General features: G+C 33.9%; 1 protein-coding gene across 2 annotated transcripts in view; it reads right to left on the bottom strand.

The window, feature by feature from the left end:
• Positions 1–23,649, bottom strand: part of IBTK (inhibitor of Bruton tyrosine kinase) — a 95,856-nt gene that overhangs the window by 26,702 nt on the left and 45,505 nt on the right. For both annotated transcript variants that reach the window (XM_082730694.1, XM_082730695.1), the window contains exons 16-23: positions 23,355–23,451; positions 15,522–15,623; positions 12,264–12,381; positions 8,879–8,939; positions 8,411–8,532; positions 6,837–6,949; positions 2,507–2,655; positions 801–964 (exon numbers count right to left, since the gene is read on the bottom strand). In XM_082730694.1, the coding sequence (XP_082586820.1) occupies positions 801–964; positions 2,507–2,655; positions 6,837–6,949; positions 8,411–8,532; positions 8,879–8,939; positions 12,264–12,381; positions 15,522–15,623; positions 23,355–23,451 (926 nt within the window). The remainder of the gene's footprint in view (positions 1–800; positions 965–2,506; positions 2,656–6,836; positions 6,950–8,410; positions 8,533–8,878; positions 8,940–12,263; positions 12,382–15,521; positions 15,624–23,354; positions 23,452–23,649) is intronic.

Here is a 23,649-nt window from a genome sequence, read left to right as displayed (position 1 = left end):
AAAATTTTATAACTTTTAGAAATAGCCAATCTATTTTGCTGACGTTACCCCAAGCAAATTAGTCTTAAAACATATTTAATAAAACAGTCTAGTTCTGGTCTTCCAACTTTGTAAAATACAGTACATTTCAAAATAATTACATAAATATAAATAATTGTGAGTCATATATATATAATTATATAATATATAATTGTGAGTCAATTAAGTTTTAGCCTATGACAAACCATAGTAGGTAATATAAAGATGAGGCACAACTCAATAAACACTTCAAAAGAATACTGCATTCTAATTATACCTACTCCAATTTAAAAAATTCACTTTTCCAAACAAAAGAAAAACATGGATTTAATATAGGCAAGTCAAAGCACAGTGTAACAGTAAATGAATGTCCTCTGAAAAATAACTGAATAACAATACATTTTGTGAGAACTTAAATACCCTTTAATGTGCTAAAAAAAAAGGATAAAGTAAGCAAACAAATGACAAAATAGTATATATTAGTTAAAACTCCCATTCAGGAAGACTATAAAAAAAAAAGAGCTATTAAATCAATACATCTAGATATAGATATCTCTGTGTCATATAGTATTTGCCAGTTTTCACAAATGACAGTACAAAGGGAACTAAATTCTAGGGGGAAAAGTGCTTATTTTAGCGGGCCACTAATTTGTATGCACATAGGTAGTTTTCTGTGTATTAGAAATTTACATTAATACTTGTAAAATGTGCTTCATTAAAATTTCCACTGGACTAAAAATGAATATTTCTCAAATAGGCACACAACAAAACGAAAATCCTACCTGAAAGACCCAGCAACCCAACTTAAAGAGCTTGTAGTATCAATTCTGTTACTTGGAATGGTCTGTGGAGCAGATACATTAAGTATTGGCGATTTTTCCCATGGTTTTAAATCTTCTCTAGAATATGTAGAAGGTATACCATTAACATACGGTTTAATTTTCCCCTGGAGATAAAAAAAAGAAAAATTTAAAAAATGAGTAAGAGCAGGCACCTAATATAGTATGTAACATATAGTTGGTACTTAAATTGTTGGTTAAATTATATTAAAGCATAATATAACAATAGTCATCCAGCATTCTTCTGGTTTAGTACCTTCCCAATTCTCAAAACTTATCAGTGACTATAACCCAATTATCATGAGCTTTGGGGATAATCTTTGGGGAGTAAGTTTGCACATTAAATCCCTATTAACATTAGTATTAAAGAAAAACATTAATGAAGTTGTTCAAATAAGGTATAAATCAATAACTTTAAAATTAATGTCCATGACTTTAACGCCGAACTTTCATTTTGTTTCATATTAATGTCATATAATTCACTCTGATTAAAATTAAAGTTAAATAATATTGATAGCTCAAAAGAAACCCTGAAAGAATTGCCATTACAGTAGGTCAAAGAAGATATTAAAATGGCTATTTCCATTGCCAGGATAGAAGATTATTGCCAGACACTGACAGCATGCTTTTAATCTTCCTTTTAAACCTCATCTGTCTTCTGTACCACCTTCAGGTTAATATGAATTGCCCCCAAACTTCTATACTACACACACACAAAAAAATAAAAATAAAAATTTAAAAAAACACGTAAAAAAAAAAATCAATTCGTGAGGCCTAGAATACCAAGAAGAATGGGTAAATTTTCCATTGTCTCATGAATTTCTCAAAGTCCTAAAAGTTCTGTGGAGGTCTAGGGGTTAGAGAAAAATGACTGTATCTAATAAGTTAGACACTTTACTTTCCCATAGATGAATGATTATGGAATAAAAGGTTAAGATATAGCCAAAAAATGGCCTCCCCAGAGTTTAACCAAACTAAAATTCTGCAGCATAATGTCAGTTATGCTAGAATCAGAGAACTCCATTCCAGATTGTATTGCCCCTAACAACATGATAGAGGAAAGAGACTATGTGGAATTTGAAGTTAGGCTTACTTTCAAAATTATTTTAACAGTTTGTTCGGTTTTTTTAAAAGATTTTATTTATTTATTTGTCAGAGAGAGAGAGAGCATACAAGCAGGCAGAGTGGCAGGCAGAGGCGCAGAGAAGCAGGCTCCATGCCGAGCAAGGAGCCCAATGCAGGACTCGAATCCCAAGACTCTGGGATCATGACCTGAGCCGAAGGCAGCAGCTTAACTGACTGAGCCACCCAGGTGCCCCTTGACAGTTTTTTTGACAAGTAATTTAGCTATAAATATATTCTTCCATAGGTCTATACAGTGTTGCTATATTCTATATCAACATTATACTTTAATTGCAGAAAGAGGATTAGAAATGTTATGTCATAAAAGGCTCAAACTGCCATTTAGAATCTTTAAAACTAGAAACATAATGCAAATTTGAGAAAACTAATACTACACATATTATATTTTTATAAACCAGCTAGGAGAGAATTTTAAAGATAGAGCAAAAAATAATAAAAAACTAAAGATAAATTGTCTGTAGATCTAAAATTTGAAGAAAACAGTACATTACTAAATAAAAGCAAACCTCTAGTTTTTCTGACTGAAATCCTGCTGTGAAATCAGGAGACTGTAAATCTCTAGGACTACCCACTCCGGCATAGCTTCCTTCAGAGTCTGATGTCAACAGTTCTGGAAGAGATTCTGCAGAATTGGTCTTACCAGACTTTAATAATCCTGAAAGGTAAAATTTTAAAAAAATATTTAAACACATATATATTAAACAAGTATATTACATTCAGTGAACTAAATAGAGCTAAAAACTTCCATTTATCCAGAGATTTAATAACATTTATATTATATTCACTGCATCAAATCTTGACAATTCAAGCTAACTGATGAAAAAATTAGTTAAAGTAAAAAACTGAAATGGAGAAGACTTTAAAGAATAGCTTCAGACATTTCAATTACACAACAATTATGCAATGAACCGAAGGAAGGTACTTCTTTAAAAAGTGATTCAGAACTTCTCCATAAAAAAAAAAAAAATTAATAAACTTCAGACCTTCCCCTTTCTCATCTCTCTGTACCAAGTTCTCTGTACCCATGCAGAGAGGTACTGGCCCCATTCTGTGTGGGAGGAACATTGTAGCCTTTCTATTCTAGTTAACAGACTAGCCCAGTAGCAGAGTCTATGCTTAAGTAAACTGGGGCCTATTGGAGGATTTTTACTTCCGGGGAAAAAAAATAAATCTGTGGATTGAAAGCTATTTTAATTAGCTTATCACCTAAAGCAAAAGGGTTGTTATGAAATGTACATACCCTTAATTCTCCTAGGCAACCTAAATACCTGTCTCCCTGACATATCTGGTATCCGTATTCATTCATACATGAGAGTCATTTCAGATGTAAATAGGGAAAACAATAAACTTTTGTTTAAGCTCATGTGTTTTTTTCACATATTTCAATTTTAGTAGAATCTATATGAGGCAGCAAAGAAACATTAACACACATATATGAGCTATTAACCACAAGTAACTAAAAGTTTTACAAATAACTTCAAAATAAAACAGCTCTCATACATTCAAATAAGTATGTTTTCTTTAAAGTAAATCACTTTGACAATGCCTCTTTCATTGCTGTCACTGCTAAAATAGTTTGGAATCAACATTCAGCACCCCCACAATCTTTTAAATGTTTTTAAGAGCACCGAATTTTTTTTAAAAGACATATTTGTTCATTTCAGTGAGAGCAAGAACATGAGCAGGGAGGGCAGAGGGAGAGAGAATCCCAAGCAGACTCCACACTGAGCATGGAGCAGGACACAAGGCTAGATCTCATGACCTCAAGATCAATAACCAGAGCTGAAACCAAGAATGGTTGTTTAACCAACTCTGCAACCCAAGCACCCCAGCAGCAAATTTTTCTCTAAAGAGAGTATATTTAATGCCAGAATGCTCCCAAAGGAGGTTTAAAGTGGCCCACAATTAATTTTCGTATAAAACATTTTCACAGAATGCCTTTTGTCTAATGTTAAGGATCAATAAAAATAAATTTACTTACAGAAGTCTTTTTGGTCCCCAGTTTAAATTTTACCTTTAAGGGGCACCTGGGTGGCTCAGTCAGTTGAGCATCTGCCTTCTGCTCAAGTCATGATCCCAGGGGTCTGGGATTGAGTCCGACATGGGGTTCCCTGCTTCTCCCTCTGCCTTTCTCCTTGGCATGTGCTCTCTCTCTCTCTCACTCTTTCTGTCTCTCAAATAAATAAAAGCTTAAAAAATTAAATAAATTTGACCTCTAGCTCATCATCTGCTTTGGCCACAAATAAAGTAGTACAGCATAAAGAACACAGTACTGGAATTAAAAAAAATAAATTCTATTTCTGCCTGTCACTGCCTCAAATCACTGAAGTTTTCTGAGTTTGTTTCCTCAGGCTTAAAAAAGGGGACATAAACTAGGTCATTATTAATGTCTCTTCCAGTTATGAAATGCTAAGATTCTAACACCTGTGCTAATAATATCACAACTTAAAGCAAACCAAATGGGGTGCCTGGATGGCTCAGTCAATCAATCTGTAAGACTCGGTTTCAGCGGGGTCAGGATCTCATAGTTCTGATATCCAACCCCATAGCAGGCTCCATGGTCAGCATAGAGTCTATTTGTTCTTCTTCCTCTCCCTCTGCTCTACCCTTCCCTCACCCCCCACTCATGGTCTTGCAAATAAATAAATAAATAAATAAAACCAAATATATGCTTTTTCCCTAAGTCTTTTAGGTGACTGGAAAAATCACTAGTTTCATGACTGTCTCTCCATTTATTCCATCTTTCCATCAATCCACCCATGTGTCCTTCTAAGGACTAGAGGTAACTCATGTAACACAGAGAACACAAAATCACAGAATTTTACATTTTGAAAGGTCCTAAAATAGGAATCAGGAGATGTAGTAAATGTGAAAGACCTATATTCGGTGCTTCATCAATCAATTTAGGTATATGATGATCTTTTTTATATTTAGGTATATTAACCTTTGTATATCTTTTTGTATTATCTAAAACAACTATTCTTGACATGATTTATTCTTTGAGCATTACCGAAACATCAAGTAACTCAATTGTACATCATGTTAAACATAAAAAGACATTCTTTCTTTACTCTGAATGACAACTCCTCCCCTCCCTCCACAGGGACAAAACTGTGCACTTGAATATTTCAAACTTACTTTATCAGGCTGACTGACTATGAAAATACTGCTTATAGAAACTGTACCTGTTTGTGTTACTGCTATAAACACACATATCATTTCTTAAAGCCATACTGCAGCCTCAATATTTTATGGTCATACTTCCGTATTTTTATCTAAAGAAACTATTAAAATTTAGATAGTTTAATCTGGATCTAATCAAATGAATCTAGTATACCACTGGCCTGAACTTTTGAAAACAAAAAGATGTGAGAACTGCTGCTCTAGTTAAAAGAGACTAAAAAGACATTTATAAGAAAAGACAATGTCTATCTTCATAGAATACTAGATCTTTTTTTAAGGTCAAAACATAAAAAGCTACAAAAACATTCTTGGACAATTAGAGAAATCTGGACAGAGATTATACTACTACATATTAGTAAATTAATGCCAGTTGTCTTAGATGCAATGATTCTGCAGATGTGATAGTAATATTGTAGTTATGTAGAATAATATCCTTATTCTTAGGAAAGTCATATTAATATTAATTCACATTAAAATATCATCCAAATTCCAAGTGGATCTATAAAAAATGTATAGAAGGTTTGGAGGATGAGGGAAAATAGCAATAAAAGTCTGTAAGAAAAAGTAAATGTGGTAAGAGCTTAATGATACATCTGAATGAAGGGTATACAGATTTCCATTTTTCTTCATCTTTTTAGTAAAAGATTTCCAAAATGAATGAAAATTTTAAAAAAACTACATAACCTTTACTTTCAAACAGCTCACATAATGCATAGATATGAAATGTGTTGTATTATATTACTAGATTATAACCTAATGCACATGACATTACTGATATAAATGAAATTAATCCATGTGATAATAGTATCTGTGCCATGTTTTGTTTATCTCTAACCCTCTATGCCACTAGACAGAGTGGTCTTTCTAAAAACAAACTTTATTCATTCACATCAGATGCCTTAAAAATCCATCAACTAGGGGTACCTGACTCTTGATTTCAGTTCAGGTCATGATGTCAGGGTGTGACAGCAAACGGTGTTGGGGTTCTCGCTGGGCATGGAGTCTGCCTGGTATTCTCTCTCTCCCTCTCCTGCTGCCCCTCCCCCAGCGCTCAATCTCCTCCCCCCACCCTGCCAAAAAAATATATATAAATAGGTAGGTAGGTAGATAGACCTCCATCAACTAACTACACACAGCCTTCAGAATAAAATTAAAATTCCTTGGGTTAGCATAAAATGCCTCTAAAATCTGACCAGTTTTCAACTACCACCTATACGCACATACCCTATATGGCTGACTCAGCTGAACTACAAGCATAAGAAATGTGCAGTTCTCTCTAGTCCCTCTAGTCTTGGGAGCATATTGCTGCCTTTGCTTTGTATGTTTATTAGCCTGCCTCCTTTTCTTGGCCAACTCCTCATTCTTGAAGATGCAACTCACGTATTATTTTCCTCTAAGAGGTCTTTCCTGATTTTCTCAGACTAATATGGGCTCTTCTTTTGTGCTCCCAAAGCAAACTTCAGTCAGAATATTTATTACAATATACTATCATTTTCTGTAGCCTCCCTAAGACAAAGACTATTTTCTATTACAATAGGCTAACCCTAACCTGGCAAGTGGCATACAATAGTATTTAATACATGTTAAATGAATTAGAGAACAGAGACATGAAAGATTAGATCAGGAAATATATCCTAAGATACTTTCACTAACCTGTGGATGGTGGACTCTGAATAATATCTGAAAGGTTATAACCTCCAGAACTATCTGAACGCTTACGTGGCTTCTTTTTTGCTTTTGTTTTTGCCTTCTTGAACAAACTTTCCCTAGAAAAAAAAGCAAATATGAAACTCATTTTTAGAAGCTACAGATTAATAACAGAACTATGTATTTTGAACAAATGAATACATACAGCATATTAGTCAAAGAACACAAAAAATATACATGCTCTAGTTGCATTTATCTATGTGGCCCAGAGCAAATTACATGTTTTAGTGAAATTCAGTGTGATAGTCTTACTTGTTCTGGCTCTACTATTTCTGTGAAAGTTAGAAATAAGATGGTATAGGGCACCTGAGTGGCTCAGTCAGTTAAGTATCTGCCTTTGGCTCAAGTCATGATCCCAGGGTTCTAGGATCAAGTCCCACACCAGGCTGCCTGCTCACTGGGGAGCCTACTTCCCCCTCTTCCTCGGCCTGCCTCTCAGCCTGCTTATGCTCTTGCTGGCTCTCTCTCAAAGTAAATAAATAAAATCTTAAAAAAAAAAAGATAGTATATAGGAAAATACTTTGAAAAGTAAAATAATCAGGTATCAGAGACTGCAAGTAACCTAGATGCTAAAGGGATTAAAAAAAACCTCTGGAACCCAAGACCAGTTTCTCAGTAAGCTACATAATATATAAAGTATATATATATAGTAAATGACTTGAATGCCCAAAGATTTTAACAAGTCATTTATCAAGTAGAAGGAAAGTAATTCTGTAACCAGTTGATAAATGAGTCTAAGACGAAGATTGGAAATTCTAAACAGGGCTTGTTAAGTGGTTGGCCACACTACAGGGAGATAATGTAGAACCTGGGATATTTTGTTGGAGAATTCCCAAATGTCAGTCACTATAGGCCCTATCTCTTGAACCAGTCAAGTTCTCATAGAAAAAAATCCATAGTGCACTCCTCTTAGATTCAAACTCTCTAGAGGGCAAATCTTTCTGTCAAGATGGATGGGACAGGCAATCACTTGGGTAAATGGGATTCAGAAAGAGGTAATGCTCTATATTAGAATTTCTAAAAATGTTTTTTTCTGAATCTAACAACTCACCCTAATCTTCATAAATCTGCTACCTCTAATTCTTAAGCCTTTCTGGAATTCTGTTTTAGTCTTTTTTCTGTTCTAAGTCATTACTCTCAGCAGCCCCTTTCCAACTTCAAAAACTATAAATCTTCAATTTTCTCCTTTCCTGTTCTCTTTAGTGCAATATGCCTTTCTTATTTATTATAATTTCAGCAGGGTTTGGGAAGGTAGCTAAGATAAATGCACTTATTCAACCAGATTGTTAACTTGATGGTTGTATTCCTTTTATATTTATAGGTAATTCTGTTACATCTGCAAATAATTATGCACTTATTCTCTTATAATAAGGCTAAGAATAAACATAAATACATACTTACGTCAGGATTCTCCAATTTTTCTTTTTAAGCATGTAAGTGTTACTAGTGTAAAAGACTGGGGGTGGACAAAGGAGGAGGAGAGAAGAAAAGGAAAAGAAAAAAAGAGCAACAAAGCTTACGAATAATTCTGTTCCAAATTTATTTCTTCTTTCAAAAAGGTATCTCCATCTTCTACTTCCAAATAGCTAATATCTGGTCCATCTTGATATGGTGTAATGACTCTTCTATCCATTGCTGGAATCTATTTAAAAAAAAAAAAAAAAGTGTCCCTTGTTAATACAAATTAATCTATTTCTTAGGAATCATGTGAATCCACGTATTTGTCCTGCCCTGACATTTGGTAAATTAATAACTAAAGAAAAGCTTTCAAGAACTTTCATTTATAGAGCAATTAAAATAATCAAAATTAAAAATATTTAAGGATAAAACTATCATACTAATCTATGGGATCTGTAAAAAAATTTATATCCTCATTTTTAAAAGATCCTAATATGTTAGAATTCATTAGGAAATTACTCTACTGAGAAGTCTGACCTAATAATACTACTTTAGTTTGATCATATTATTGAAAAAAACATAAACCTTACCATTTTTCTATAAAAGACAGAAAGATCCTTCAAAACAGCTTCACTTAAAACATCAAGAGACCTAAAACACATGATACAGAATTCTATTTTAAGACTTAAGTAAGCTAATATTTATCAAGATTTTTCATATATGTAGAGACATTTTACATTTCTGAATAAGTAACACATTATTTATAATCATTAATATGACAGCTGCTATAAATTCTTTTTGGAAATTATATATTTCAAATAAGCAGCAATCTTCAAACATCTTCAATATAACTCAACTCTTTGAAAAGATTTTTCTATCATTTATATTGTAGCAAAATAGCAACTACAGTTCTTCCTTGACATCCCAATAAATCCATCAAAAGTTAAAAATCTCTTAAGTCAAAAATACATTTAATATACCCACTTACTGAACATCACAGCTTAGCCTAAGCTACCTTACACATGCTCATAACACATATGTTAGCCTACAGAGCCTATTTTATAATAAAGTGTTGAATATCCTATGAATTTATTAATTACTCTATTGAAAGTAAAAAATAAGCATGTCAGCTGTTTACATTCTTGTGTTTCTGTACGTCACTGGCAACCGTGGCTCATTGCCACTGCCCAGGATCACCAGAGAGTATTGTACTACTTATCACTAGCATGAAGAAAAGATCAAAATTCAAAATTCAACGAACAGTTTCTACTAAACATGTTTCACTTCCACATCACCGTAAAGCTGAAAAATCCTAAGTCAAACCATGGTAAATCAGGGACCATGTGTATTCATTCTCCAACTTTCCAATCTTTAGCTACAGTAGGAGCATTATACTGACAGAACAATGGCCTAACATGATACCTTAATTCTATCTAGAACTATCACTGCATGACTTTGAGCATTCAATTTACCCATTTAGGCTTTAGTATGTTCATGATGCATAAAATGTTTGGACTAGATCAGCTGTATTCAAAGTAAATTTCAAGGAACTCCCAAGTTCCAAAGAGATACTTCTAAAGCACTTAAGTGAAAACTTAAATCAAAACTTACATTCTAAAATATATTTTAAACTATCTTTACAAATGCAAAACAACTTGCCTATTCAAATCTATATCATACCAGTTCCTAACATTTTGATGATAATTAACCTGTTGTGGTACAGTTCTCCTTTTTAACATCTCTGTAAATATTTATTTACACCCCTAAGAAACACATATTTGATAAGGAATGGTTAAATTTGTACAAATCTTTGTTTTATGGCAAGTTATGCACACCTACTCATGTAAAATTATATAAGTGATATCTACTAAGTGCCATTCTTAATGATTCGCCTGACACACTTGTCACAACATAATAACTGAACAATGGTACTGAGACACATCATTTTCCAATATCATATCTTAGATAGATTTGGTGCTTGTTTTGTATTTTGGTTGATTCCTTATCTGAAACTGCATGAGCTTAATTTGGCAAGACAAAGTTAAAAAAAAACAAAACTGTTTTGATTACAATTATTAATGTAATGTCAGCAAAAAAATTTATTCTGAAACCTAGCCAGGTTTTGATACTAAAACACCAGAGGCATTTTAAATCACATTGCAAAGGGGCACCTGGGTGGCTCAGTTGGTTAAGCATCTGCTTCTGGCTCAGGTCAGGATCTTAGGGTCCTGGGACCAAGACCCACGTCAGGCTCCCTGATCAGCAGGGAGTCTGCTTCTCCCTCTCCCTCTACTCCTCCCCCACTTGTATGTGCTCTCTCACTCACTCTCTAATAAATAAAATCTTTTAAAAACTGAAATAAAATAAAATCCTATTGCCTAACATCCCATAACATTAATTTACATTTGAAAAGCATTTCCACAAAATAACAAAGCATTACATTGCCAAAAGACTTTCCTCTGAATTTAACCCTATATAGCAATTATTAAGAATCTATTAGTGATTCACCTCTAAAAATCAGAACACAATTATTTCAGTCATATTTTAGAATCAGTTTCATTAAAATTATCCTGACTGTGAAAGGTGAGATATCAAAAATCTGTTTCCAGGGGCACCTGGGTGGCTCAGTCATTAAATGTCTGCCTTTGGCTCAGGTTATGATCCCAGCATCCTGGAATCCAGTCCCACACTGGGCTCCCTGCGCATCGGGCTCTCTGCTCAGCAGGAAGCCTGCTTCTCCCTCTCCCACTCCCCCCAGCTTATGTTCCCTCTCTCGCTGTGTCTTTCTGTTAAATAAATAAATTCGTTTTTTAAAAATCTGTTTTCATTTATACTAAATTATATAGATCAAGATTTTGATTCCTTGAAAAAAAAGGGTTCCTGGGTTTTCTCATCTGTAATATGAGGTTATAAACAGAATCTACTTCATCAGTTTCCACGAAAATCAACTGAGATCTGCATAGCACTTTTAGGATGCTTCCTGGCACATAGTATTAGTTATCATTTTATGGCTAAAATAAAATGCACAAGTAAATGATACTGGAGCTTGAAAAATGCTAAGTGCATGAAGAACTCTCATCTAAAACTTCCCCAGAACACTCATTTTTCTCACCACTGACTTTATAGTAATAAATATTTGACCTTATATTAAAAACAGAATCTGTATATTTATTTCATTGGACAACTCCACTAAAGATAATTAAGAACAATAGGATGAAGTTTCTAAGATCCCTCTAATTCTAAAATACCTATGACTCCTAAATTATTAACATTAACAAATCTTTTCAATCCAAGTAAACATCAGTAATATGAAATACTAGCTTATAAAATAGGGTGTATATATTCAGCCAGTTGTTTTATATAAAATGTATCATTTCTCAAAGAATCATTTCATTACTCATTAATTTCAACATAAAGATTTAAATATTCATACCAGCTTCCAACAAACTAAACCAACTGAAGTTTTCAGGCCACCTGCTGCAGCCTAAGTTTGACTAAAGAAGCAATATGTAATATAAGAACTATCCAAAGAGAAAAATGCAAAAAGAAAAGGAAATCAACCAGTAACAAAATTTTCACGTTTACATGTGAAATAGTTATGTGCTGTCTTAATTAGTATTATATATAGTTTCCAAAAGCCTAGGTAACATAGTTGTAAATCAGCCTAGACAAGCAAAGAGATATGCATACATATAAAGAATATACCTTTAATAATATTTTCCTACACATTTCCAACAAGAATGGAAGCTCTCCATTGAGGGCAAGGATTTTGTCTGTTTTGCTCACTGATGTATCTTAGCAGTGGCTGGCATATATTAGGCACTCAAATACTGATGGAATGACTGAAATCCCTTACATTTTATTTTCTACAAAGCTGTAATTTATCATTATACCTTTTTAAATTACTAATATATCTACTATCATATATAAATAATTGCTTTTACAACAGTCATATAATGTATGCACCCAACCTACCTTGCTTCAAGTAAAGCAGCCATATTCAGTCCTATAAACTGTAAACAAGACAGTTTCAGTTGTTCAGCATTATACATTGCTGCAAATTCCAGTATCATAGCAGCATTCTTTAGGGTAACTACAAAGAAAAGATACTTAAAATGAGATGAAAGCCATGCTACTACAGCAAATACAATATACTTATGTTTAAAGTTGTCAGCTCTGAACATTAAGAGCAAGAAAAACTGAAAGTAGTTTCTTTTTTAATTTTTTTTTAAACAGATTTTATTTATTTATTTGACAGAGAGATCACAAGTAGGCAGAGAGAGAGAGGAAGCAGGCTCCCTGCGGATCAGAGAGCCCGATATGGGGCTCGATCCCAGGACCCTAAGATCATGACCTGAGCCCAAGGCAGAGGCTTAACCCACTGAGCCACCCAGGCGCCCCTGAAAGTAGTTTCTTGCCAAAATAATTTATACTAAGGCAAATTTAGAATGCTACTTTCCATCTCAGTGTAACTGGTTATGAGGAGAAATAAGCACACCAAAAGAAAATCCAGATGATGTGTTACAGTGTCATCTGAAAGCAAACACATAATAACTGACAAACTTCCACCTTTCATTTTTGGAATAGTTTCAACTTCCATCGATAAATAACTTTCCTTTTCATTTATATAACACAGAATTGTTATTCTCTCTCCTATAAAACTAAAAAGATCTTAAGACTAAGATAAACTAGAGGCTGGCTCAGTCAGTAGAGCCTGCAACTATTATCTTGGGATGGATTTGAGCCTATGTGGGGCACGGAGATGACTTTCAAAAATTAAAAAATAGAATATGGTTTAAAAAATAAATTTAAGGGCACCTGGGTGGCTCAGTGGGTTAAGCCTCTGCCTCCGGCTCAGGTCATGATCTCAGGGTCCTGGGACTGAGCCCGGCATTGTGCTCTCTGCTTGGCAGGGAGCCTGCTTCCCCCTCTTTCTGCCTGCCTCGCTGCCTACTTGTGATCTCTCTCTGTCAAATAAAAAAATAAAATCTTTAAAAATAAATGAATAAATAAATAAATTTTTAAAAGTCAAGGTAACGTTAAGGGTAATTTAAAAAAAAGACTAAGAGAAACTAATGAAATCAGTCTATAAAACATATTTATATTGAGTAATCCATCAGAATTTATGTGGGTGTATTATTTATATAAATACATACTCAATATATTTGGAAAACAACTGCATTTAAATATCACTGTATTATTATTTATGCCAGTATAGAATCTGGCATACTGTACAAAAGACTCTGGATTTTATTACAATCCCAGTAACTTTACATATGAAGTATCCTAATATGCTAGAGACGATCTCACAATATTCTACCTACGTAGCATGTAACTTTGGCTTCCCAAACCCCTCCATTATTTATTTACTGTGAGTTCTAACAGAGGAACAGAACTGTTTTCTATACTTGGCATATTCCACATTTGTTTTTCTTTCTTCCTTATAACGCCATCAAAAGGTACAACTGCAGTCAATTATGGTCTTTGTCCTACTCCTAACCAAACCTAAAGTTTCGACTAATTATGAACCCAAAGTCTTCCATTTCACGAAAATGGATCATACAAAAATTTTGGAATTGGGAACAAGTACTGCCCTATACTAAGAGACCAGACTTCTGTTGAACCCTTCTCTTGCTAAGTTCTAGGATGATCAAGCTATTCATTTATAGGATAGTTGTGCAGCATAGGCCAAAAAAGAATATCCAAGCATGCCAGGAAAGTCAATTGAATAGCTGAAAATATCTCCAATATGTATACTTTATTCCTGTTATATTAAAATAAAGAATGCAACAAACATTTCTTTTTGATAACCAAGGAGAAGATATTCCATAAAGCTCAAGAAAAGTAATTAAGTAAGACACTAGAGCTAAAACAAATTATCAGCAAATACAAATTAGAAATTCTGACAGGAAATCACTTCATACTTCCTAAAGTGGAAATGAGACAATGAAGATGAACAAAGATAAAATTAGAAGCTTTTATATCAGGCTAAGAAAACCTAACCTTTATCCTAGAGTAAGCAATTAAAAATACCTAAAGAGAAAAGACATATAATACTTCCAACAGAAAGACTGAATAAAAAGAGAAGTAGAGAGAAAGAGGACTTAAAAGATTACCATGACAGTACACAGAAGGGACAGATATCAGTGAACTCAACTAGCAGAGTGACAGAATAAAAAGGTGGGGGGGGGGGGGGAAGTGGTCAATAAATATGGTTAAAGATGCATCAATTCTAGCAACTGAAAGAATTTGGATGCAAAGAACAAAATAACATAAAAAACAGCTTTGGGTTTCAAAAGTTGTATGTTCAAAAAGACAGCAATACAATTAACTGAAATAATGAAGTATTCAGGGACGCCTGGATGGCTCAGTTGATTAAGCATCTGCCTTCCACTCAGGTCATGATCTCAGGGTCCTGGGATCAAATCTTGCATCAGGCTCCTTGCTCAGCAGGGAGCCTGGTTCTCCCTCTGCCTGTTGTTCCCCCTGCTTGTGCATGAACACACTCTCTCTCTGACAAATAAAGAAATAGCATTTTTTTTAAATGAAGTATTCATTAAATGAAATAATGAACAGAGAAAGAAATAGAGTTTAAGAGAAAAGAGATGTGTTTTGATCAAATACATCAATGAGACAATTATATAAAAATTCCAGCAAACAGTAACAGGTAGCTAAACACAGACTTACAGCCAAGACCAGGGCAAAAGGAAAAAATTTCTTTCAAACACTCACCTTTGAAATTTCAAAATAAATTTCCTAACATCTTCATAATTCAAGGTTTTACAACATTTCAAAAAACTTAACATATTTCAATTATAAGATGTATGTATTTTCACCTATTAACACATCTGAAATAAGAATGTGCTTTCAATGACACAAAATAGCTTAAATGTTTTAATATTTTTCATGATTCAAAAAAATAATGGGGGGCGCCTGGGTGGCTCAGTGGGTTAAGCCTCTGCCCTTCGGCTCAGGTCATGATCTCAGAGTTCTGGGATCGAGTCCCGCATCGGGCTCTCTGCTCGGCAGGGAGCCTGCTTCCCTCTCTCTCTCTCTCTTTCTCTGTGCCTACTTGTCATCTCTCTCTGTTAAATAAACAAACAAAAAAAAAATTAAAAAAAATTAAAAAAAAAAAAAAAATGGTGCATTTTACCACAAATGGAATCATAACATCAATGAATAATCCTATACCAACCTGAAAACATAGTAATACTCAAATTCAAAAGTACTCACGTTTCTCAGTTAATGCTACTTCACACATCCCTTTCAATCGAGTTATAAGAAGCTGATCAGCCACCACAAGAACACTACAAACAAAATCCACATTTTGAGATTCTAAAAAAAAAGAAAACAAGCAAAACTATTACTTTGTAAACATTATACCTATGAAAAAAAGCTCTCCAAGTAATTAAGACACAAAAAAAGAGGATTATGACTGTTTTCTAAATGTTGCAATGGCAACTCTGATAAATAGTAATAATGTGAGAATTTTCTACCTTTTAATTAGAAAGCTGGAAAGAAACACACCTAAATGCCCTGGTTCACACCAGGACATAAAATGTGCAACTTGAATTGATCTTTTAGTCTAGAAGGCTATAAGAATGCATGACCTATTTAAAATCTCCCATGTTGTTAAACATTTCTCAATCTAATAGAGGAAAATCCAAATCTCAGTATCGAAATTATGTAGGTACATGTTAAATACATTTACATTTGTTAAGAACAAATATATACATATATATGGAGAGAGGGGTGAATAATGCTCTTAGATAACCATTTTTGTTTTAAATAAAGAAGCCTAAGAGTACATTTTCTTCTTAAACTATAGGAGTTCCTTAATTTAAAATAACCTCAGTCCTGAGTACTACTGATGGCCTTGAGCAATCACCCTGACACACTTCCAGAATAAAAACATAAATACAAAAACAAAACAAAACAAGACCACAATAGGAAAGGGGAAAAAAAGATTACAAAGAAAAAAAAAAACATAGAAAAACCATTTTTAATAAAGAAGGAAGAGGTGAAGTCACTGAATGGCAAACTAAGGACTACTTCTAGAATTCCTCCACAAAAGCAATGAATATAATATAAAACTGTCAAAATCAACTTTTTCAAAATTCAAGAAATTAGCCAAAGGCTTACAATAATCTAGGGAGTGCTGACTCGAAAAAAATGGCTAAATCTTGGTAAGAAAAGGGGAGTGATGGGACACTATAGCTTTTTCTATTTAAATCCTCTTCTTCCCTCCTCCACAGTTGTCTTAAAAACCAGTAACCTTGCAATCACAGTGGAAACAAACAACTACAGCCATTAAAGGAGGCAGAAAAGTTATAAAGCTACATTATCAAAGAACTGTCATTATTTGACATGCCTGGCAGTTTCCTGGAAATCCTACTAGCAGGGCTTGTCTTAATTTTGACCTGACTCAAAGCTTTACTGGTGTTAAGAGGCACTTCCTTCACGGCATTTATCAAAAACAATCAGTAGCAACTGTTTAACACTGAAGCTGACTGAGACAATTATAACAGATGGTAGAAACAAGAAGCAGATCAAGAAAGGTTTTATGTTTGTTTGTTTGTTTGTTTTTTGAAAAAAGGGAGGGTGGCTCAGTCAGTTAAGCCTCTGCCTCTGGTTCAGATCATGATCCTGGGGGTCCTGAGATCAAGCCCCCATCAGGCTCCCTGCTCAGCAAGGTGCCTGCCTGCTTCTCTCTCTCTCCCTCCCCCTGCATGTGCTCTTGTTCTCTCTCAAATAAATAAAATCTTAAAAAGTAAAAAATTTTAAAAAGGTAGGGAAAGAGAAGTTGTTATGACTGGATGTTTGTATTCCCTGAAAATTCACAGTTGAAGCCCTAATTTCCAATGTGGCTGTATTTGAGATGGAGCCTCTCAGGAAGTAATTAAGGAAAAATGAAGTTGTAAGGGTAGAGCTCTGGTCCAATAGGATTAGGGTCCTTCTAAGAGAAGAGGTATCAAAGAGGTGTCTATTTCCCTCTCTCCTGCCCCCCCCATGCACACACGGATAGAGGAAAGGCCATATGGGGATCCGTGTACAAGCCAAGAAGAAAGTTCTCACCAGAAACCAACCTTGCCAAACCCTAATCTGGGACTTCTAACCTCCAGAATTATGAAAAAATTAATTTCTATTCTTTAAGCCACCTCATATAACCTATGGTATTTTGTTACAGCAGTTCCAGCTGACTAATGCAGATGTCCATAGGGGGTTTTGAAAAGTTCCAACACACTGCTATGAATCTAGAAGGCCACACACACACATATAGACAACTATATACAGGTCAAGGAAAAACTTAGGCCCTAAGGTTTTACCTTTGGCTGGACATGAGGCTCTGCTAAAGCAGGAAGTAAGAGCTAAAGTAGAGTCATAAATTGCCTGCCTGAGAAATGAATGCATGCCCCCAAATACACAAAGAATCCATGATAAAGACTGGGAATTTATTTGTTTAAGGCATTTAAGGAAATTTCTAATTATTAGCTGACCACTAAGCTAACCCAGCAGAAACTTCAGTGGTCACACAAGACAAAAGAATAGAGATTTTACAGAATTAATCAGTTCAGAAAAATAAACAAATAGCACAAATAATACACCTTGGGGAGAGAGGAGAATCTGATTTCAAGAGTTATCACATTATATTATTTAAAATACATTAAAAATTATGAAAGATGCAAAAAACATGTAAGTATGGCTCATATATAGGAAAAAAGTAACAAAGAGAAACGGTCCCTGAGGAAGCCAAGATGCTGAACTGTTAGGGTTCAGCTATTTTAGGGGTGCCTGGGTGGCTCAGTGGGTTAAAGCCTCCGCCTTCGGCTCAGGCCATGATCCCAGAGTCCTGGGATCAAGCCCCGCATCCTGCATCAGGCTCTTTGCTCAGCAGGGAGCCTGCTTCCCTTCCTCTCTCTCTGCCTGCCTTTCTGCCTACTTCTGATCTCTGTCAAAAATAAATAAAATCTTAAAAAAATAAATAAATAAAATTTTAAAAACAGCTATTTTAATTATTTTAATTCCTTTAATAAAGGAATTAAAAGCATTAAAGGAAATCATGTCTAAAAAATTGAAAGGAAGTATGAGAGTAATGTCTCTTCAAATGAAGAGGTAGAAATTATAGGTCAACTGAAACTATCCAATCTGAAGAACAGAACAGAAAGAAAAAACAATGAATACAAATTAACATGGCATAAGAGACCTATGGAATACTATCTAGCATATCAAGATACATATGAGAGTTGCAGGAGAAAAGAAAAAAAAGGCATAAAGAATATTTTAAGAAATAATGGCAGAGTGGGGAGAAGTACAATGTAGAGGTTTTATATGCAATGGAAATTCAGTCATGATTCGTTTAAAATAGACTGCTATATGTAAGCCTAATGGTAACCACAAAGGAAAAACCTATAGTAGATACACAAGATATAGAGATGGACATTGGGGAGGGTATGTGCTTTGGTGAGTGCTGTGAAGTGCGTAAACCTGGCGATTCACAGACCTGTACCCCTGGGGATAAAAATATATTATATGTTTATAAAAAATTAAAAAATTAAAAATTAAAAAAAAAAGATATAGAGAAAGGAATCAAAGTATATCACTACCAAAACATCATTCAATCACAAAGGAAGATAATAAGAAAGAACTGTAAAAGTCAGAAAACTGACAAAATGGCATTATTAAATCTCTTTCAATAATTACTTTAAAAGGATTAAATTCTCTAATCAGAAGACAAAGTGGCTGAATGGATAAAAAAAAAAACAAGATTCAACTGTATACTCCCTACAAGGGACTCGTTTTACCTTTAAGAACACACATGAGCTGAAAGTGAAAGGATAAAAAAAAATATTCCATGCAAATGGTAACTGAAGGAGAGCTGGAGTGGCTATACTTCTATGAGATAAATAGGCTTCAAGTAAGAAACAGAAAAGACAAAGAGGTCATTATAATAAAGGGGTCAATTCATCAATAGGATATTAACAGCTGTACAGAAGCATGCAACAAACATATAACAGTGAAGCACCTAAATACATAAAATATATAAGCTGAAGGCAAAATAGTCATCAGTACAGTAATAAGAGAGCTTGAATATCAATATTCATGTTCAAATATGGACAGACCATGGAGACAGAAAATCAACCAGGAAACATCAGACTTGAACAACACTAGAGACCAAAAGAACCTAACACATATATACAGAACATTCCATTCACAACAGCAAAATACACATTCTCAGCGCACATAAAACATTCTTCAGGATAGATCATATGAGGCCACAGAACAAGTCTTAACAATTTAAGAAGACTGAATGATACCAAGTATATTCTCCAACTATAGTGGCATAAAACTAGAATAACAGGATGAAAATAGGGAAATGAGTAAATATGTAGAAATTAACATGTTAATTCAAAGAAGAAATCAAAGAGAAAGCAAAAAATACCTTGAGACAAATGCAAATGGAAATAAAACAGACCAAAACTTACAGGATACAGCAAAAGAACTTCTAATAAGGAAGTTAATACTGATAAATGCCATAACAAAAAAAGGAAGATCTTGAAAGAAATTAGGGGCGCCTGGGTGGCTCAGTCATTAATCGTCTGCCTTCAGCTCAGGTCATGATCCCTGGTCGTGGGATTGAGCTCTGCATCAGGCTGCCCGCTCAGTGGGAAGCCTGCTTCTCCCTCTCCTACTCCCCTTGCTTGTGTTCCCTCTTTTTGCTATGTCTCTATCAAATAAATAAATAAAATCTCAAAAAAAAAAAAAAGAAAGAAAGAACTGAGGGTTTTTATACAACAAAGGAATTGCAAAAAGAAAAAACAAAGCCCAAAGTCAGCAGGAGAAGAAAATAATAAAGATTGAGCAGAGGGGTGCCTGTGTGGCTCAGTAGGTTAAGCATCTGACATAGGCTTAGGTAATGATATCAGGGTCCTGGGACTAAAGTTCGAACTGTGCTCTGTGCTCAGCAGGGAGTCTGCTTGTCCCTCTCTCTCTTCTCCTCCTCTCCCCACTCATTCTCTCTTTCTCTCAAATAAAATCTTAAATTAAAAAAAAAAACAAAACTGAGCAGAAATATATGAGCTAGACATTACAAGAACAAAAAAGATCAACAAAACTAAGAGTTGGTTGTTTGAAAAGATATAATTAACAAACCCTTATAAAAAAATTCCCCTCAAAAATAAAATTCTAAATGAAAGAGGAGACATTACAAGTGATATCACAGAAATGTAAATTTTGAGAGACTACTCTGAACAATCGTAAGCAGACAAATGGGATAGGTAACCTAGATGAAACAGATGAATTTCTAAAAACATGATCTACCAAGACTGAATGAGGAAACAGAAAATCTGAATAGACCAATAACAGAGTAAGGAGACTGAATATATTAATCAAAAATCTCCCAAAAAAGAAAAACCCTAGAGCAGATGGCTTCATGGATGAATTCTACCAAACATTTAAGTAAGAATTAAAACCAATCCTTCTCTAATTTGTCAAAAAAAAAAACAACAAAAAACAAACAAACAAAAAAAACTGAGGAAGAGGGAGAACTTCCAAACTTCTTTTATGAGGCCAGATCATCCTGTTACCAAAAAGAGTCAAGGACACTACCCAAAATGAAAATCACAGTACCATATCCCTGATGAATATACCTGCAAAAATCCTTAATAAAATAGTAAGAAACCAAATCCAATAGCATGTTAAAAAGCTCATACATGATGATCAAGTGGGATTTATGCTTGGATGTAAGGATAGTTCAGTACATACAAATCAATGAATGTTGATGCTATCTTAACAAAATAAAGAACAAATATCACATGATCATTTCGGTACAGGCAGAAAATGCATTAAGACAAAACTCAACATCCATTCATGATAAAAACTTACAACAAATTAGGTAGAGAAGGAATGTTCCTCAACATAATGAAGGCCATCAACAACAACTCCAAAACTAACACCATATTCAACAGTAAATACCTAAAAGCTATTTGTCTAAGACCAGGAACAACATAACGATGCTCACTCATGCCATTCCTATTGGAAGTCCTAGCAAGAGTAACGAGGAAAATAAATAAATAAATAAATAAATAAAATGAACGCTATCCAAACAGAAAAGGAAGAAGTAAAACAGTCTCTGCAGGTGACAAGATCTTGTATCTAGAAAACCCTAAATGCACCATCAAAAATCTATCAGAAGTAATAAACAAATACAGTAAAATTGCAGGTTACAAAATCAATACAAAAATCAGTTGCTTTTCTATGCACAATGACCTATCCAAAAAAGTAACTAAAAAAACAATTTCTTTCACAATCATATCAAGAATAAAACACTTAGGAATAGATTTAACCAAAGAGATAAAAGATCTGTACTCTAAAAACTATTAAACACTGATCAAAGAAATTGAAGACAAAAATAAATAGAAAGATATTCCATGTACAGGGACTGAAGGAATACTGTTAAAACACCCACTCTACCCAAAACAATCTATAGATTCAATAAAATCCTATCAAAATTCTAATGGCATTTTACACAGAAACAGAAAAAGTAATCCTAAAATTTATACAGAACCACAAAAACCCTGAAGAGCTTCAGTAATCTTGAGAAAGAAGAACAAGGCTAGAAACATCACACTTCCTGACTTCAAAATATGTAACAAAGTTGCAGTAATCAAATCTTAAGATATTGCCATAAAAAGCAGACACATATACCAATGGAACAAAAAGGAGAGCCAGAAATAAACCCTCATTTTATAGTCAATTAATCTTCAACAAGGGTATAAAGAATACAAAATAGGGAAAGGACGACCTTTGCAATAAAGAGTGCTAGGAAAACTGAACATTCACATGCAAGAAAATGATTGGAATGGATTAAAGAATTAAACAACTAACTCAAAATGGATTAAAGAATTAAACAAAAGACCTGAAACTGTAAAACCCTTAGAAGAAAACAGGGTAAAAGATTCTAGTCTTGCCAGTGATCTTTTGAATATGACATCAAAAATCACATGCAACAAAAGCAAAAATAAGTGGAATTACATGAAACTACAAAGTTTCTGCAAAGCAAAGAGAAATAATTAATAGAATAAAAAAATTAAATTTATAAAAAAGGGCAACCTTTGGAATGGAAGAAAATATTTGCAAACTACATTTGACAAGGGATTAATATATCCGAACCAACAGGTTCATGAAAAGGGTGTTCGATGTCACTAATTATCTGGGAAATGCAAATCAATACCACAAGAGATGTCACCTTACACCTGTCAATGGCTATTATTAATAAAACAGAAGATAACGAGTGTTAGCAAGGATATGCAGAAAAGGGAACACTTGTGTGCACTGTTGATGGGAGTGTAAAATGATACAGCTATTATGGAAAACAGCATGGAGGATCCTCCAATAATTAAAATAGAACTACCATATGATATAGCAATCCCACCTTTGAGATTTTTAGCCAAAGGAATTGAAATCAGGACCTTGAAGATATATCTGCACTCCCATATTCACTGAAGCACAATTAACAACAGTGAGGATATAGAACAGCCTAAATGTCCACTGAAGGAAGAAAGGATTAAAAAAATCTGGTATACACATATAACTAAACACAGTAGTACACCAAAGATGACTGAAAACCCTCTGTAACTAAAACATTGGTGTATTACTTGAAAAAGTATATAAACGCAATCTCTCCATAAATTTTGCTTCAATTCTTAGTCTGTTTCTTTTACTTCAGAGATATTATCACAAGGAGGAAAACAAACAAGAAAAGACTTATATTTGTCAAAAACTATTCTCTATTGTCTGTTCCTGATCTCAATCACAGAAACAGCTGGGTATGAAACTGTTAAATCTAATCTCAACCATTATACATAATCCTATAGACTTCATTTTCACGTACTGAAAATTTTCTTTTTCCACTCCTTTAATTTTAATATTAGTAAGTATCCCTATTGCTGATTCTAAATTTAACCTCTGTTGATGGCTTATTTCAATTAGAGTAGAAATTAAGATTCATGTTGATTCTGCCATTACTCAATTATATCTTAAATATCTAAAACATCCTCTTATTAATACCTTTTATCACCACAGCTTCATCAGTATAGAGGTAGTCCAAAATAACTTTTAGTATGTCAGAATGTATGGGCATTTCCAAAGCTGTACAAGTGGAAGCCTAAATAAAATAAAATAAAATAATTAATTTTAAACTAAAAAAACTACCTCATTCTGACTGGAATAGAAAATCTGAATAGGGATAACATCAAATGCAAAAGAACATTTATAAAACACAAATCTAAAATGACATACATTTAATTTTAAAATGCCTTGTAACATAGGGAAATCAAGAAAAATTGAAACAAAAACCAATCAC

Source organism: Mustela nivalis (assembly GCF_964662115.1).
Source record: "Mustela nivalis genome assembly, chromosome: 5".
In the NCBI taxonomy this organism is placed as follows: Eukaryota; Metazoa; Chordata; class Mammalia; order Carnivora; family Mustelidae; genus Mustela; species Mustela nivalis.
The sequence above is the reverse complement of the archived record's forward strand: the minus strand, read 5'-3'. Positions and strand labels throughout refer to the sequence as shown.